Source organism: Lipotes vexillifer, unplaced genomic scaffold, assembly GCF_000442215.2.
Source record: "Lipotes vexillifer unplaced genomic scaffold, Lipotes_vexillifer_v1.1 scaffold763, whole genome shotgun sequence".
In the NCBI taxonomy this organism is placed as follows: Eukaryota; Metazoa; Chordata; class Mammalia; order Artiodactyla; family Lipotidae; genus Lipotes; species Lipotes vexillifer.
In genome coordinates, this window is record NW_006770909.1 from 3,095,281 (window position 1) to 3,113,058 (window position 17,778).

Consider the following 17,778-nt stretch of genomic DNA (forward strand, 5'->3'; position numbering starts at 1 on the left):
ACAAACCTGATTTAACTACAAATTTTTAATTGACAATTTCTTGTTAAAAATATTCTGAAATAGGGGCTTCCCTGGTGGCACAGTGGTTGAGAGTCTGCCTGCCGATGGAGGGGACACACGTTCGTGCCACGGTCCAGGAGGATCCCAAATGCCGCAGAGCGGCTGGGCCCGTGAGCCATGGCCACTGAGCCTGCGCGTCCGGAGCCTGTGCTCCGTGGCGGGAGAGGCCACAACAGTGAGAGGCCCGCGTATCACAAAAAATAAAATAAAATAAAATAAAAATTAATTCTGAAATAAGTTTGGTTTCTCATGGTCTTTCTTCTAAAAATGGAGAGTTATCTTTCAATCTCATCAAGCTCATGAAATCAAGGTTTTATTGCTTAAATAAACTTTTTATTTGTTCATCATGAACTATATGAGTTCAAAAGCCTTATGTGGTGTAGGTTCAAAAGCCTTACATAGCCTTATGTAAGCTCTACATAGTACCATTATAAAAACTCATGGATTATGCTTAACCAGAAAGGTCCTCTTGTGTCACTTATGATGCTTTATGACTCTTAGAAAAGACACTCTATGGGCACCTCCAAACCCAAGATGCAAAACTATTGCCAAACTGTAATCAGTAACTTTCTCTGCCTTGTCTAACATGGAGGTCAAAGCAAAGACTTGTGATAAGATATATAAAAGAATCAAGTTTGAGAGTAGAAATCCATTTCCTTAGGGATATAGTAGTGCATATAAACCTCTTATATACTGACCAGAAGGTTGTCTCCTGCCAAAAGCACATTTGCTGCTAAATATCTGGGTCTATGTGTCCAAACGTGGGGCTTTTCGGGTCTGAGGGCATCACTTAGGCCCACTGCTGCTCCAAAATGCTGACAGGGGCCTAAGGTGATCTGAACATATAAACAAAGAATCGGTGTAGGGGCTACTTAATAGGAGCTTCATTCTGCTGTTTACCCAACTTAATGCTTTGTAGTCAAAACATGTGAAATCCTAGCTAAAGTTTCAACAGCAAAGAGGACTTAGAATAATTTTTAGCATTACTAACAGATACAGCTAGATATTATTTTTCATTTGGAAATGACAAAATTCTAAAAAAAATTTACAAGCTGAATCATTATAATTCATTATTTAATTTATCACAGAGTAAAATCTACCTAGGAAGTAATCTATAGTTTGGGGGATTTTCTTGTCTCTCAACTTATTAACGTACCTGTTTTTATTTAGGGTTCATAACAAACTGAAGAAAACTCCAAAGAGTATCTTTGGAGAAAGTAAGGAAGTTCATATGAAATGTATGACTTGGGAGGCCATTTCAAATAATAACAATTCCTAAATACATAAGCATCTATTGGATAATCCAGATATTAAGTAAGAGTATAAACATATCATTATAGATAATTTTCTAATTACTGAATGCTGATAAATATTAGCAATATTGTACCCAAATTTAAACATGGCTTAAATAACATATATTCTAACATTAAAGTCACATTTTTTTCATGTTGTGAATTTCTCAAGAGATAGTTAATTTTTTGTGAGTTTTTAATAAGTATCAAAAGTGAATTAGAATGATCTTACCTTTGTTGACTGTCTGTATCTGCTAACTCAACTTTATAAGGCACGACATTTCCCGGTTCTTCAAATTCTGCTTCATCAGTCTTATTAAACGCATGTTGTATAATATTAGTATGTTCAACAAATTCATAATACATTAACCAGCTAATTTGTGCATAATATTTAGAGAATTTTTTTTCTCACAAAGAAATGTCATGAGCTCTCTGACTATATGCCATAGAGCATTAGTTCTAGGAGAACTAAACAAATTCAACAGATATTTGCTGAGGGCTTTTGCTGTGTCAGTACATTTATCACTACTATCACACCCAGAACCAAATATAACAACTTAGGTTTTATTTTGTAACTACTAAGTGCCAAGTAGATCAGTGATTAAGATGTTTTTCATTCTCTGGCCAGCATGTCATACCATATGCATCAACAATTTAATGAAGAGCACACACAAATACACATGCATGTATGTATTTATTTGTTCAGAATCTTCAATTTATCCAGAGCAGAAATAAAAATGTTGCCAGGCATACACACACACACACACACACACACACACACACACACACACACACAGCAGAAGCTATTAACCTCAAGAAGAAAGTAGTACTTAAAAAGGTACTTCCTCATTGTAGTCCTTCTCTGTGACAACCATAGTAAGAGCAACATTGAGGACAGGGGGTATACTCAGCCACTAGAGGACTAGAAAGTCAGAAATGCACTGAGTTTATCACAACTTAACCCTTCAGCCTGGAGCTCTAAGCTCTGACTGGCTCTAGCTCCAGCTTATTCTACCTGGTGTCTTCTAGAGGTTTGTATTCAATTTATTATTATACTAAATCCCTTAAATCTTAATACTATTTTTCCTTTAAATAGAAAATATTAACTGACATTCAACAAACTAAATTTATACAAATTTTATTAAATAAATATCATATAATGAGAATAGTCTTTGTTAAAAAGCCTGATAACGCAGAGAACTAAATAAAACAAACACTAAACTACATTTCTACAAGTTAAAAGAGTGAAACGTCCTCTCATCTCCCATACTATGACACAATATCAATTTAGCTCACAAATTTACTGTCTACATTAAAATAATCGTCTGTTGTATTCCTGTCAGCATATTTAAATTCAAATACTTGTAAATTTATAATACTTGTTATATACTTGTAAATTTATTTCAACAAGAAATCTTGTTGAAAATAACACGTAGTTGTAACTGTATGTTATGAATTTCCTGTTTGTTAAGTAATATGAGTGGTCATTATGAACTTACATCATCCAGTTCGACTATTTTTAGAGATGGTTCAAGTCTCTCTATGTTTAATTCTTCTACTGGCAGAAAAAGAGCTGGGGGTTGTATTTTGATATCTTCAACTAGAAAATAAGATTAAAAATAATATCATCAAAGCATATACTTTACCTGATAATTCATCTTCAAATAACATAGGCAACAATAGAAGAAGAATGTTCTCCTGTGCATCCACACAAAGGAATAAATACTGTCAATTTTCCCAGTTCAAGTAAAATACACATTTACTTAACATTCGATTTTTAAATGAAACTATTTAAACTAAGACAAAGTAAATCTAGAGAATGGAAAGGAGAGTGTACATGATTTTGATCTGGAGATAAAGTGTACACAGTGCAGTTGAGAATGATACAGTAAAGAAAATGAAAAGCAGATGCTGATTAATGCTCAGTGTATATAATTTGAAATAGTAAATTTGAAAATATCTAATTAAGGCTGAACTAACCATCACTATCTTCATCATTTTCATTCTGAGTACACAGTGCCTCACTACTGGTTTTACACCGAGGTATAAAGGTGTCCAGTAGCATGTTTTGACGTTGCTCCTGTGGAGTTCTACAAAACAAGAAAGAAGCAATTAAAAGCCTAAAGTACATTATCTGAAATTTCTCCAGACAAGATCTTGATTTATTTCACAAACGAGTCTACAAAATTAATAATGAAAACCATAGCCGTACCTCTAATTCACAGAAGAAAAGTACAACTGTATAACATAATCTTAATCTACTAAAATAATTTTGTAAATCAAATTAACATCACACAAGGTTTTCAGTTTCATATCTTACCGTTTTTCCTTTAGGATGAAAATCAAAGTTATGATAGAATTTGGTATTTTTGCAAAAAAACACACGGAATCCATGAAACGTATCACACTGTTTACAAAGATAATTTACAAATGTGTGTTGTATCTCACAGACTTGGCATTATGTTGATAAGTTCTAAGAGAACTGAAGACATTTTTCTGAACTTCCACCAAGCCAGTCGCGTAATAAAATAGGCTTCCATGATAAGAATGTAAGGTGTTCCGGCTGTAGCATCTATTATCTAATTAACAATGAGGTCTGATGTGGCCTGTCTCACATACAAGGCAATGAAGCACAGGAATTCTTAGAGGCCTTGTGCATTTGGTTCCAAAGGATAGTCCCAAACAATGGGGAAGGGAGTCACTTTTTAACTGCCCTTAAACCTCACAGCTCTTCTAGATTATGCATGCTCATTGAGTCCCCATATAAAAGTCAGGGCCTTCTTAGTAATATTAGCTGGTGACAATAATACAAAAAATGTACCAGGCTATGTTCTAAACAATTTGGGGTACTGAATCTTAACAGGAATATTAAATAGGTGCTAATATTATCTAAGTTTGATGAGAAAATTAAAGCACAAAGAAGTAAACCAACTTGTTCAGTCATTCAGGTAGTAAATGCAGCAAAGACAATTTGAACTCAAGCAGTCTGCCTCCCTAAGCCCATGTTCTTAATCATTACTCTATATTGCCTCTCTCACAATTTGCAAAGATACTAAAAATTTAATGATCTCCTGGCAAACTGTGACTATGTGCATTTCCCCAGTATATGTAATGTATATATCAGAACACTCCAAAATATTTATATATTATCCAGCTTTGAAGAGCATGTCATCTTACATCCAAAACTTAATTAAATGATGGAAAATATTAAAGAGTAAAGGTCAAAGACAAACTGGCATCTGGTCACCAGCCTCCTTCCAGTTTGACATAGATATACTGTACTAAAAATTCAATCACTGATACACATAAATGTACTAATATCCAGATACTCCTTCATGAAGTGAAAACTTACCTAATTTTAGGAGGAAAGCCCTGAACCAAAGACTTAGAGAGTCCAGTTAATAGAGCACTGGAGCTGAAGGGGTCCCTTAGATTATTTATTCCAAACTCAATGCTTTTCAGGTGATAAAATTTGGACCAAGAGAATTAAAGTGATTTGCCCATGAACAAACGACTAGCTAGTCAATAAACTAACTCTACATTCTGGATTGGGACCCGAACACAATAGCTTTGTCAAAAGATCATGCCACATAAATAAAAGATGACATATGCTTCAGAATAGGATTACCTCACCAGATTTTCCTCTTTTAAAATTTAAACAAATATGTATTGAGCATTGACCAATTCATTTGGGGAAACCAAACTGACCAAATCATTCTTGTGATGAATGGTTCTAACGCTGTGAATCAGTGTTAGGCTGTTTGCATCAGAATCACCAGAGAAGATCTTTTTGAATGCAGAGTCTCATACCCATCCTTAAAAACACTGATTTTTAGGTCTGTCTGGGCCGGAGGAGAAATCAGCATTCTAAAAACCTCCCCCCATGCTTCTGATGATCAGCTAGAACTGAGAAGTACATATAATAAAAAGAGTAGGGGAACTGGAGCAGAAATACCAGTTAATTTTTAATATCCACCCTTAAAATACTCTAAATCCAAATTGTATGATCTCTTTCATGAAACTTTCCTAGCATTTAAAAGATCCACTAGAAACAAAAGAGAAAATAAACCAGTGGGACTACATCAAACTAAAAAGCATCTGCACGGCAAAGGAGACCATCAACAAAATGAAAAGACAGCCTACCAAATGAGAAGATATTTGCAAATCATATATTTAATAGGGAACTAATATCTAAGTAATATCTAAGATATATAAATCAACAACAATAAACCCAAAGAACCCAATTAAAAATCGGCAGAGGATCTGAATAGACATTTTTCCAAAGAAGACATACAGATGGCCAACAGGCACATGAAAAGATGCTCAACATCACTAATCATCAGGGAAATGCAAATGAAAACCACAATGAGATATCACCTCACACCTGCTAGAATGGCCATCATCACAAAGGAATAGCAAATGTTGGAGAAGATGTGGAGAAAAGGGAACTTTATACACTGTTGGTGGGAATGTAATTTGGTGTAGCCGCTATGGAAAACAGTATGGAGATTCCTCAAAAAATTAAGAATAGAACTACCATATGATCTAGCTATTCCATTTCTGGGTATTTATCTGAAGAAAATGAAAATAATAATTTGAAAAGATATATGTACCCCTTTGCAGCTTTATTTAGAGTAGCCAGGATATGGAAACAACCTAAGTGCCCAGCAACAGATTAATGGATAAAAATGTGGTTATACACACACACACACACACACACACACACACACACACACACATGCACGCACGCACATGCACACACACACACACACACACACACACACACACTATGGAATACTACTTAGCTATAAGCAAACATAAAATCTTGACACTTGTGACAACATAGATAGACCTTGATAGTATAAGTGAAAAATGTCAGAGAAAGACAAATGATTTCACTCATAAGTGAAATATAAAAAAATCAAAAATAAACAAACAAAACAAAACAAAAACAAACACATTAATACAGAGAACAGATTAGTGGTTACCAGAGGGAAAGGGGAGTAGAAGAGGGTGAAATGATTAAAGGTGGTCAACTGCACAGTAACGAATGGAAACTAAACTTTTGGTCGTGAGCAGGTTGCAGTGCATACGTGAGCAGGTTGCAGTGTGAAATATAATCTGCACACATGAAACATATATATAATGTTATAAACCAATGTTATCTCAACTACAACAAAAAGAACCACTGGAGATATTAAGATTGCTATTAAGGTCTATCAACACTTACATATTGGCAGGTAAAATACAAAAATCATTACTATCCAAATCAAAAGTGATATAAAAACAAAATGCAATAGAATATATATTTATAAGCCTGTTAAGCCTTTCATAAAATATGACAATCATAGGCAGAAATGAAGTCAGTCATTTAACAAAAGTGTTCTTCTTTTACTGTATAGGAAACTCAGTGTGAAGGGCCCTGAAAGGCAGCCACTAAAAAAGATGTGACCTTGGGACTACTTTTATGTACTAATTCTAAGCTAGAAAGAGGCAATTGACAGATATACACTACTAAGTTTCACACCTGAAAGACTGTTATGGACATAATACTTTAAAAGAGATATAGACAACTTGGGCAATAGTTACATAGGAATAACCAGAATAGTCTATGTATGAACTTAAAACCCTGCCACGTAAACCACAATGGGGTAAAACTACACATCTATTAAAACAACCATCAAAAGAAAAAATAACCTGAGAATACCAGGCACTGGCAAGGATGTGGAGCAACTGGAACTCTCACACATTGCAGAAAAAAATGCAAAACTATTCAGTCACTTTGGAAACAGTTTGGCAGTTTCTCATCAAGATAAACATATATTTACCATATAACTCAGCCATCCCGGTCCAGGTATTTACCCAGGGAATTAAAAACTTATATTCAAACAAAAACCTATATGCAAATGTTTATAATAGATTTAGTCATAATTGCCCAAAACTAGAAACCAGCAGGATGTTATTTAACAGATGAATGGATAAAATATATACCATGATTATGAAATACTACTCTACCATAAAAAGGAACAGACTTTGATTCACTCAAGAACATGGTTGAATCTTAAATGCATTTTGCTAAATGAAGGATGCAAAAAGCTACATATTTTATGATTTAATTTACATGACATTCAGAAAAAGGCAAATGTATAAGGATGGAAACAGACCAATAGTTGCCACAGGTTGAGGAAGAAGGGTTGACTAAAGAAAGAGGGAGCATGAGGGATTATGGGGTGACGGAACTGTATTCTTCAGTACTGTGGTGAACACATGGCTCTAGGCATTGGCAAAAGCCCACAGAACTGTACACAAGTTTATTCAAATTTCAAAAAGTACTCAGGATATGGGCATACCTGAAAGAATGGTAGAACCACTCTAAAGGAGATGGGAAAGTAATGAGTGCCATGGCCTAAGCAACTTTGGAAAACAAGATTTTGACTGGATACTGTAGAAAGCACTATACACAGTGTACTCTAATTGGTAAATTTGTTTCTCACAGTGATATTAGTTAGAGATTCTGAAACTGCTTTACACATATATTAAGGGTGATAAATTAATAAATATATTATAGATACTGAGAGCCAGGATCCTCATTGCAGGTGAAAGAAACCACAAATAAGCAAAGGGAGAACGTAAATGAACCAGTTGATGTTGGCTTGGATGTATGAATATGAACTCATGTTTACTTTAATAGATATCCAGGTAGACAGGTACAGAAGTAAATTTAGTTGAGTGTGTATCCTGGGTTAGTATATATACATGTATCTCCTAGATGTTCTCTGAGAAAACCTAGGATCTGTGACTCCTGAGTAGCAAGGTGCACACCTAAGTTGAGATCTTGGTTTCTGAATAACAGTCTCCAGTAAAAGGAATCAGGTTTCCTTGGAAAAATGATTCCCGGGTTAGGACAGGAAAATGCATCTCAGGTGCTAGAAAAACAAAGAGATGTTCAACGCAAACCAACCAACAAACAAAAAATGGCAAGAACGTATTGAAAGGAGCGAGAAGTCAACCTGAAGGAGCTCTCAATAATCAAAGCAGGAACTTGAGTCAAAAAATAAATGACAATCGTATTGGCTATTAATCCAAAATAAAATAAATATCCATGAGTCCACATAAATAAACAATTGAATAAATAAACCAAAGTGGGAAAAGAGATATTCTTCCTTGAAGAATTCCAATTGATAAATGTAGGAATAGAGGAAATAGAAAATCCCCACTAGAGCAGCAGAGTAATAACTGCTACAGGCAAAATCCACTGACAAATGCTAAAATTAGTAGATGAAAGTTTAAAGAAAAACAGAATTTTGCATCATCTCAAAGTATCTCCCCTAAAATATTTATTACTGTGATGTGATTAAGTCCCCCACCTACCCAATTCATATGTTGAAATCCTAACACTCAGTGTGATGGCATTAAGAGATGAGGCCTTTGGGAGGTGATTAAGTCATGAAGGCAGAGTCCCCACATGGGATTAGCACCTTTATAGAAGAGGCTTATGAGAGCCCTGTGAAGACATCATGAAAAGATTTCTCCCATGAACCAGGAAGCGGGCCATCACCAGACTCTGAATCCGCTGGTATCTTGATCTGGGACTTCCTAACTGCAGGAACACTGAGAAATAAATGTTTGTTTTTTATAAGCCACCCAGTCTATGGTATTCTGTTATAACATCCCAAATGGTCAAAGACAGAAATGGGTACCAGAAGTGGGGTGCTGCTATAAAATTCCTTAAAATGTGAAAGCAGCTTTGGAGCTGGCTAATTAGTAAAGGCTGGAAGAGGTCTGAAGTTTGTGCTAGGAAAAGGCTACATTGCTATTAATAGACCTTTAAAGACAATTCTGGTAAGGGCTCAAAAAAAAGAGAGAGCTTCAGAAAAAGCTTCAATAGTCTTAAAGAATACCGAAGTAATCCTGAATAGAATGTCAGTAGTAATATGGATGGTAAATGCCATTTTGATGAGGTATCAGATGGAAGTAAGGAACAATTTATCATACAATGGAGGAAAGGCAATCCTTGCTAATAAAATGGCAAAGAGCTTAGCTGAATTGCATTCACGTCCTAGTGTTTTATGGAAGGTAGAACTTGTGAGTAATGAAATTAGACACATGGCTGAGGCAATTTCTAAGCAAAGTGTTGAAGGAGAGGCCTGCTTTCTCATGACTGCTCATAACAAAATGCAAGGAAGAGAGAAATGAATTAAAGACAGAATTAATCAAAAGAGAAGCAAAACTTAAAGATTTGGAACATTCTCAGCCTATTTATATTTATATTGAAAAGTATGACACAATCTATACAGGAGAGAATAGGAAGTATATGGCCAAAGGATCATCTCACAGGGAGATCAGTTAGCCATCTAAACAGAAGATATGACCTATTATCCAAGACAATGGAAGAATGATCCCAAAGGCAATTCAGAAATCATCAGGGCTATCTCTCCCATCACAGAGAGCCCCAGTTAGAGCAACAGCCCAGTAAATCCCTGGGGGCAAGGCTGCCCTTGTGACCCCAGACTAGAACAGCCACACAATTCAAGTCCAGGGAGTCACAGAGTTCAGAGCCATTTTAGGAATGGGGCCACTCAAAGCCACAGGGCAGAGCCAACCAGAGCCTTGGGGGCCCAGCCCCTGCCAGGCAAAGCTCGGGGCAGAACTGCTGCCTCAGTGTGTCCAGAAGTGGGGCTTCAATCCCAGTGGGCCTGGACAGCAGAGGATACTCTCAAGATTTAAGGTCTAATAGCATTTGCCCCATTAGTTTTCAGACTTGCTCAGGACCTGTTACTTCTGTTTTATTTCCAATTTCTCCCTTTTAGAATGGGAATATCTATCCTATGCCTGTCCCACTTTTGTATTTTGGAAGCCCAGAACGTGTCTGATTTCGTACGTTCACAGTTAGAGAGCAATTTGTCTCAGAATGAATCATACATTGAATCTCACCCATATCTGATTTAGATGATACTTAGATAAGACTTTAGAATTAAGACTTCAGAATTTTGAGTTGATGATGGAAGGAGTTAAGACTTTTGGAGCTATTGGGATAGAATGAACATATTTTGCATGCGAGCAGGACGTAAACTGGTGGAGGGCAAGGAGCAGAAAGCTCTCTTCTGAATGTTTGTGTCCCCACAAAATTCATATGTTGAAATTCTAACCTCCAAGGTGATGGTATTTGGTGGTGAGCCTTTGGGAGGTGATTAGGTCAAGATGGTAGCACCCCCATGAATGGGATTAGTCTCTCCCCAAGAGAGACCTCTCAGCCCTTCTGCCCTGTGAGGACACAGTGAGAAGACAGCCCTCTATGAACCAGGAAGCTGGGTCTCTCCAGTCACCAAGTCGGCCGGCACCTTGATCTTGGACTTCCCACCCTTAAGAACTGTGAAAAATAAATGTGTGTTGTTTATAAGCCACCGAGTCTATGGTATCCTGACAGCTTGAACAGACCACAATGTTAATTATGAAAGGAAAAGAGTGGTTTTGCAGCAGGGAACCTTGGTGAGTACCACATTAACCATGTGTTCAAGGTTAACATCCAGGTGATGAGATATACTGATAGTATGATCAGGTGATATCATGCACTGAGAAGGGTGCATCCTCTCTGTGGCATTCTTCCTCAAAATGCACAGCCTCAATCTAATTATGAAAAAACACCAGATAGACCCACACTGAGTATATTCTATGAAATACCCAGCAAGTACTCATGTCCAGGTCATGAAGACAAGGGAAGACTGAGGAATTGCAATGGATAAGGAGATAGGACAAAACTGCAATGTGAGATCCTGAACTGAATCCTGAAACAGAATAAGGACGTTAGTGACAAAAACTGGTGAAATCCAAATAAAGTGTGTAGTTTAGTGATTTATATTGTACTAATGTTAATTTCTTGGTGTTGATACATGCACTATGATTATATAAGATGTTACCATTAGAAAAGCTGAATGAATGGCAAGTGGAAATTCTTCATGTTGTTTTGCAACTCTTGATTGCATGTCTTATTTCAAAATTTAAAAAAAATATTAAAAGAAAAGAAATCTGCCCGTGAAAAACAGCTGAAGGGGCGTGGGGGCAGATGGTAACCTGTCAAACAGAAGCTTCAAGGAAGTCATGAGGGCTGATTTTTTAAAATATGAAGGGATACCATGAAGAGGAGAGATTCAATTTGCTCAGTATTGGTTTAATTGGTAGAATTAGGACCAAGTTAGCAACTAGTCAGAAAAAATTGCAGCTCACCAGGAGATATCATAGGAGGCAGAATGTTCCAAGGATGGAGTGGGTCATCTCGGGAGATGTATGACTGGAAGTGAATGAAGCAAGGGCTCGAAAACCACTCCTCAGGTACATTCTAGACAGGTTTTCTAACACCCTGCTTCTCAAAATGTGGTTCAGAGACTAGCATTACCCACGGCAGTATCACATGGGAGCTATCAGAAATTCACAAATGCAAAATCTCAGGCTCCACCCATACCTACTGAAGAAGAATCTGTATTTTGCCATAGTCTCTAGCTGATTCATAGGCACAATGAAGTGTGAGCAGCACTGCTATAGGGCAAACTGAGACCATGGCCTTTAAAGGTACCTCCCAATGTGGTTCTTATATCATGGTAAAATTATGAATGACTCCAACATGTACTCAGTCATCAATTTGGTTTGATATTTAACTTTTAAACCATTTATGAAAGCTACATCTAATGATATAGCCTTTGAATAAAATATATTTGAATACTATTAATAAAACTATAAAATCAAAGGTCTACTTAACTTAAAAGTAACTTTAAAAGTAACTTAAGGGCTTCCCTGGTGGCGCAGTGGTTGAGAGTCCGCCTGCCGATGCAGGGGACACAGGTTCGTGCCCCGGTCTGGGAAGATCCCAGGTGCCGCGGAGGGGCTGGGCCCGTGAGCCGTGGCCGCTGAGCCTGCGCGTCCGGAGCCTGTGCTCCGCAACGGGAGAGGCCACAACAGTGAGAGGCCCGCGTACCGCGAAAAAAAAAAAAAGTAACTTAAAAGGGCTTCCCTGGTGGCACAATGGCTGAGAGTCTGTCTGCCGATGCAGGGGACACGGGTTCGTGCCCTGGTCCGGGAAGATCCTACATGCCGCGGAGCGGCTGGGCCCGTGAGCCGTGGCCGCTGAGCCTGCGCGTCCGGAGCCTGTGCTCCGCAACGGGAGAGGCCACAACAGTGAGAGGCCCGTGTACCGCAAAAAAAAAAAAAAAAAAAAAGTAACTTAAAAGTTTCTGAAGAGTACAGCTCAAAAATTACCTCTTCAAAGTAAGCTTTCATTTATCACATTATTTTTGCTATTATTTTTAAATTCTATACCATATTTGTGCCTTGTTTCCCCACATACACATTTCCACTTCTCAAGGCAAACCCTAAATCAATCACACATTACATACATAAATAGAATTAAAATTCTTATCAGAACGGTAGAAGCTTCACAGGGATTTAATATTGCTTTAAAATTATTTATGCAAATGTGAAGTGCATAAATAACATTGCTACAAAAAAGCATGTCACACACGGATCGTAAATAGCTTTTACATTTCTTATTAATAATGCAAAAAATCAGAAAATACCTTCTGTGTTTTTTAAGCCATAATTTTTCCATGTAGGATAGACTGTCTTCTTTAAATTCAATCATAAGTGGTTCTGTCCAAATTCTCAGATTAGTTTGTACTTCACATTCTTCCAATGACTCTATAAAAATAAACATAATATGCATAATTAAGGTAACCTAGTCTACAAATTACCACATCTTCTCTCAGGATATAGAACTCACCATTTTTGAGGCAAATGTGCTTTGATATTTGTCTGTATAATCAATAGTTCTAGGCTTAAATGATGCAAAAGTGTTAAATATTGGTGATTTATTATATTACTGTATAGATAGTTTTCTTCAATAATTTCTTGAAATGAAAAAAATCTTATGATTCACAAGGTTTTTTAAAGCAACTAATTATTTTACACGATAAAGTACAAATGGATTCATTATATATTCTATAAGTGCACACACACATAAAGGTATGTGTTAGAGCCACTGACAATAATATTTACACATTATGGGAAACAGAAAATAAATAACTCAAAATGGCACCTGGAGAAGACAACTGTCCTCATGAATTTATATCTACATGGCAACTTACTTCCAGATGCTTAAGATGTTTCTGAAGTTCTACTAAATTAAAACCACCATTCAAAGATATTTAAAACTGATGGAGACTTCTGGGAAAGAAAGCAGCATAAATGCAGAGTTGCTAGTCTCTCCACCCTCCTAGATATTAGCCCTCTCTCTCCATAATGACCCACAACAGGAGGAAAACTGTGGGAGAAGATAGAGAAGAAGTAAAGAGGGAAACAATTACTTTTTTATAGACTGAAACTAGAGAATAATCCCAAGCTCATACTGCAGCCTTTAATAAACAGCTTTTAGAAACAGCCAAATGCCAGCGATAGAAATAAACCAAAAGAATGTAAGTCATCCACTCCTATTCTTCTCAAAGTGTAGAGCAGCGTTGAAGAAAGCAACTGGAGGATGTTCTGAGAACCGCCATCAGGACGCATGAGCTGAAAGAGTAGGAGTCAAGGACAAGAGCAAGTCATAGAAGAAAGGAGAGCCCTCCACTGTGAGTCCTCCTTTTCATAAGAAAACAAAATATTTCCCGGCAGGGAAGCCGAAAGAGGAAAAAAATGAGGACTCACTTTACTTTCCTGTCTTAGGTCATGGAGAAGAGTCACTTGGCTTGAGAGATAACCCCCAAGCCTACAAGGGTGATGAGGAGGGAGGAGATGGAGCAGCTGACCTGGGACTCACTCTTCTGCCATCACCAATGGCACATTCCCAGGAAACAGAGATGGCAGGTGGCCTGGGTTAACTTGCTTGTGAATATGCTAATAACTAGACTTTCTGGCAAACAGATTAATGATATTTTCTAGAAAGAGAGTCTTTAGCTACGTAATGCATTCAGCAGGCTAAGTTACCTTCATAATGCATTCAGCAGGATAAGCTTTGTTTCAAATTGCTTACATCAAACAAACCTAGAACACACGGATTCATGAGTCATGTCTCCCTGAACAATGCCACACAACCTATGGAACTGAGGTTCTGGTTTGCTCCCTTGTTTAATGGTTCCCTAGCTACCTTTTGTGTGAAGTTGTGTAAGACGTCCCATTGTTCATATTGAAGGGATGATGGGTATTTTCCTTAATAGACAATGGTTTTAAAAGTCTTAAGGTAAATTTGCCCAAGGTATTTAAGGAACAGCCAGGAGGCCAGTGTGGCTGAAACAGAACAAGCCAGGGAGAGAGTAATAGGAAGTGAGATCACAGAGATAGGGACTTCAGATTACATTGAACCTTCTAAGCCATTGTAAGTATTTGCCTTTCACACTGAAGGAAATGAAATTACAGTTCACTAAAACGTAATCAAGTTAGAAATCAATAACAGAAATCACTAGAACACTTGAAAATTCAAAGCTAACGGCCAAGAAACACAGGAATACATACTCAATGTCATTTGTAATGAGATACACAAATGAAATATACAATTTCATCTCTATCAGACCAGCAAAAATTTTTTAAAACTGACAGTTAAAGTGTTGGTGATAATGGGAAGCAGCCAAACCATTTATATACTGCAGAGAGGAGTATAAACTAACACAAATACTCTGGTAAAAAAAATTCAGGTTTACCTAGTATAGTTAAAGACACAGACACCCTATGACCCAGCTATTCTGCTCCCAGGAAGAGACACCTAGAAATGTGTACACATGTGTATTAGGAGACCTGTGCAAGAATATTCAAAACAGCAGTGTTTGCTGGGTAGGGTTAAGGGAATAAGTGATGTTGAAGCACTCAGAAACTAAAAATAATGGAAAGCTGTTACCAACCCTAGGCTTGAGAGGACAAAGTAGGAGAAATTTGTAAGAAGTCATTGAAAGCAAGGGCTGTGGATGAAAGGTCATCTAAGTGCTGCTCTGTAACATAAGTAGAAAATGCAGTCACTGCAAAATCAAAGCACATTAAGGAGAGGAAAAGTAAGTACTTCTACCTCTTTCTTACCCCAAATGGGGATCAACCTAAACAAACATCAATACTTAAACAGGTAAACAGTGGTGTAGTCATATAAAGAAGACTTTTAAGCATAAGACTCTTAAGCAGGGAAAATGAATGAAATACAACTATGCACATCTTTATGGGTAAATCTCAGTAAATTATGTTGAATAAACAGGTTGAAAAAGAGTACATATACTAGTTTTCCATTTACACAATGTTTAAATACATGCATATTTAACAATATATTGTTTAGAGATACACACACGCAGTAAACTGCAAGGAAATCAAGGGAATGAAAAAATACAAATCCAGGCTAGTGATAATCACTTAGAGGGGAGGGAAGAGGAAGAGAACAGGTTCTTAGTGTTTTGTTTTTCTCCATAAGGTATATAAATTTTATAAATGTTCTTTTTATCTACTTAATATCTTAGGGAAAGGAAAATATTTACAGACACATACATATAATATACACGCACATAAACAATCACATTTATAATACTCTGAGGCAAAATAAAATCACATATTATATCAACAGAGGTCCTCATCTTAATGATTTCTCCATGGCAACCACACTGTTGACCTCATTTCTTTACTTAAAAACACTGTCCTCCATGGGTTTTTATGATAATACACTTTGCCAACTTTCCTCCTATGTCTATGCCACTCTGTCTTGTTTGTAGCCTTGTCTTTCCAAGCCACTAAATGTAATTCCTCTCTAGCTTGTTGTTCTACAACCTTGCTCTCTGAGGTCCAGCCATGCACATCTACCTTCAGTTCCATTAACACGATATGCTCTCTTCATCATGGAGCCTTTGTACATTCTAATTTGTCTCCACTCTCCAACTCATTTTCTAGACTTCAACTTGAATCTTGGCTTCTTAGAAATCCCTTTTTAATTATCAGTCAGGGTTCTGACAGGAAAGAAAAAACTCAAAGGGGTAATTTGAAGAAGATCAAATGAAGGGACTAACTTATAATCATGTTAAGGTTAAGGGAACAAGTGATGTTGAAGCACTCAGAGACTAAAAATAGTGGAGAACTGTTACCAACCCTAGGCTTGAGAGGACAAAGTAAGGCAAGTGTTGTAAGTAGTCATGGAAAGCAATGGCTGTGGATGAAAGGTCATCTGAGTGGAGCTAATGATATATGCAGACAAAGCAGTAACTGCAAAATCTCAGCACATAAAGGAGAGGGAGAGTGAATACCTCTACCTCTTTCTTCTCACCCTTCAATGTTCTGCTAGTGTCTCCAACTGGTCAAACCCAACCAGAAGCCAGAGAACAAGGGAGTCCACATGATGCAGCCTCTAAAGATCAACCTCTAGGGGCACAGAGTAGGGCAGAAATGGGAAAGAACGGATCTGGAGAGACAGAGTCTACTTAGTTTGCATCTAAGCATCCATTTGTCTGTCTGTCTCTTCCTCTGAAATCAAAACAAAACAAAACAAAACTAACTCTTGTCTGAAGCACAGGGAACACAAAGTTCTACAGCCACTATGTATCACAGGGAGATTTCAATTTAGTGATACTCCCAACTAAATTTAAATGTTAGATACCAGTAGTATGTGTCATATTAGGTATCAGGAAAAAGAGAGGAGAAAAAAAAACAATTACTCAATATAAAACTTAGCTGCCATGGTTCTTCATTTTGTAGCTGGTTTTGAAGCCTACCTTGATTTGTTTACCATAGCTTCCTTCTCTCACCACCCATTCTGTTTACCTTACTGTCTGCCAACCCCTTTTACCTGGTAGAGTGACTAAAATCTTCATTCTCAAAAGATTCAAGACCATAGAAGCCCTATTTTCATTGGGTTGCCACATTTTTCCAATGAACATTATTACTGGACACAGGACAATTAAGTATGCCACTGAATGGTTTGCAGATGAAGTCTATCTTTTCTTTATTGTATGATAATCTAATTGTTCCTTCATACTTGTGCTCAAACAACATGGTCAGTACAGTGACCCTTCCTGACTATTAACTCAGTGCTGACGAGCCCCAAATGGCAGTGGGTAGTCACAGCTTCCTGTTTAATGGAAGTTTTGCCAGTTTCATGTAATATAGAGCCCCTTGTAGGAAAAGCACCCCAAACTCACAAGATGTTATTTCTCAGCTGTAACCCATACTGAACCTTCAGCACGCCACTCCACAAAACTATCAAGCTAGCTGGATAGTGCTGCACATGGTAAGATGAGTGAATTCCATGAGTATAGCCTATTCTTATACCTTTTTCATAATAAAATGAGTGTGTTGATCTAAGACACTCATTGTGTAAGACACCACAGTGACAAATAAAGCTTCTACTGGCAGATACACTACAGGAAGAGAAGGCAAATCCTTTTCTGAAATATGTAGCTTTTCCCATGAGGACAAATTATTGCCC

At 37.2% G+C, this 17,778-nt stretch overlaps 1 protein-coding gene across 2 annotated transcripts in view; it reads right to left on the reverse strand.

Annotated features, from left to right (window-relative positions):
• ZBBX (zinc finger B-box domain containing) overlaps positions 1-17,778 on the reverse strand; it is a 102,852-nt gene that overhangs the window by 26,330 nt on the left and 58,744 nt on the right. For both annotated transcript variants that reach the window (XM_007446423.1, XM_007446422.1), the window contains exons 9-12: positions 12,920-13,040; positions 3,333-3,442; positions 2,852-2,952; positions 1,585-1,664 (exon numbers count right to left, since the gene is read on the reverse strand). In XM_007446423.1, the coding sequence (XP_007446485.1) occupies positions 1,585-1,664; positions 2,852-2,952; positions 3,333-3,442; positions 12,920-13,040 (412 nt within the window). The remainder of the gene's footprint in view (positions 1-1,584; positions 1,665-2,851; positions 2,953-3,332; positions 3,443-12,919; positions 13,041-17,778) is intronic.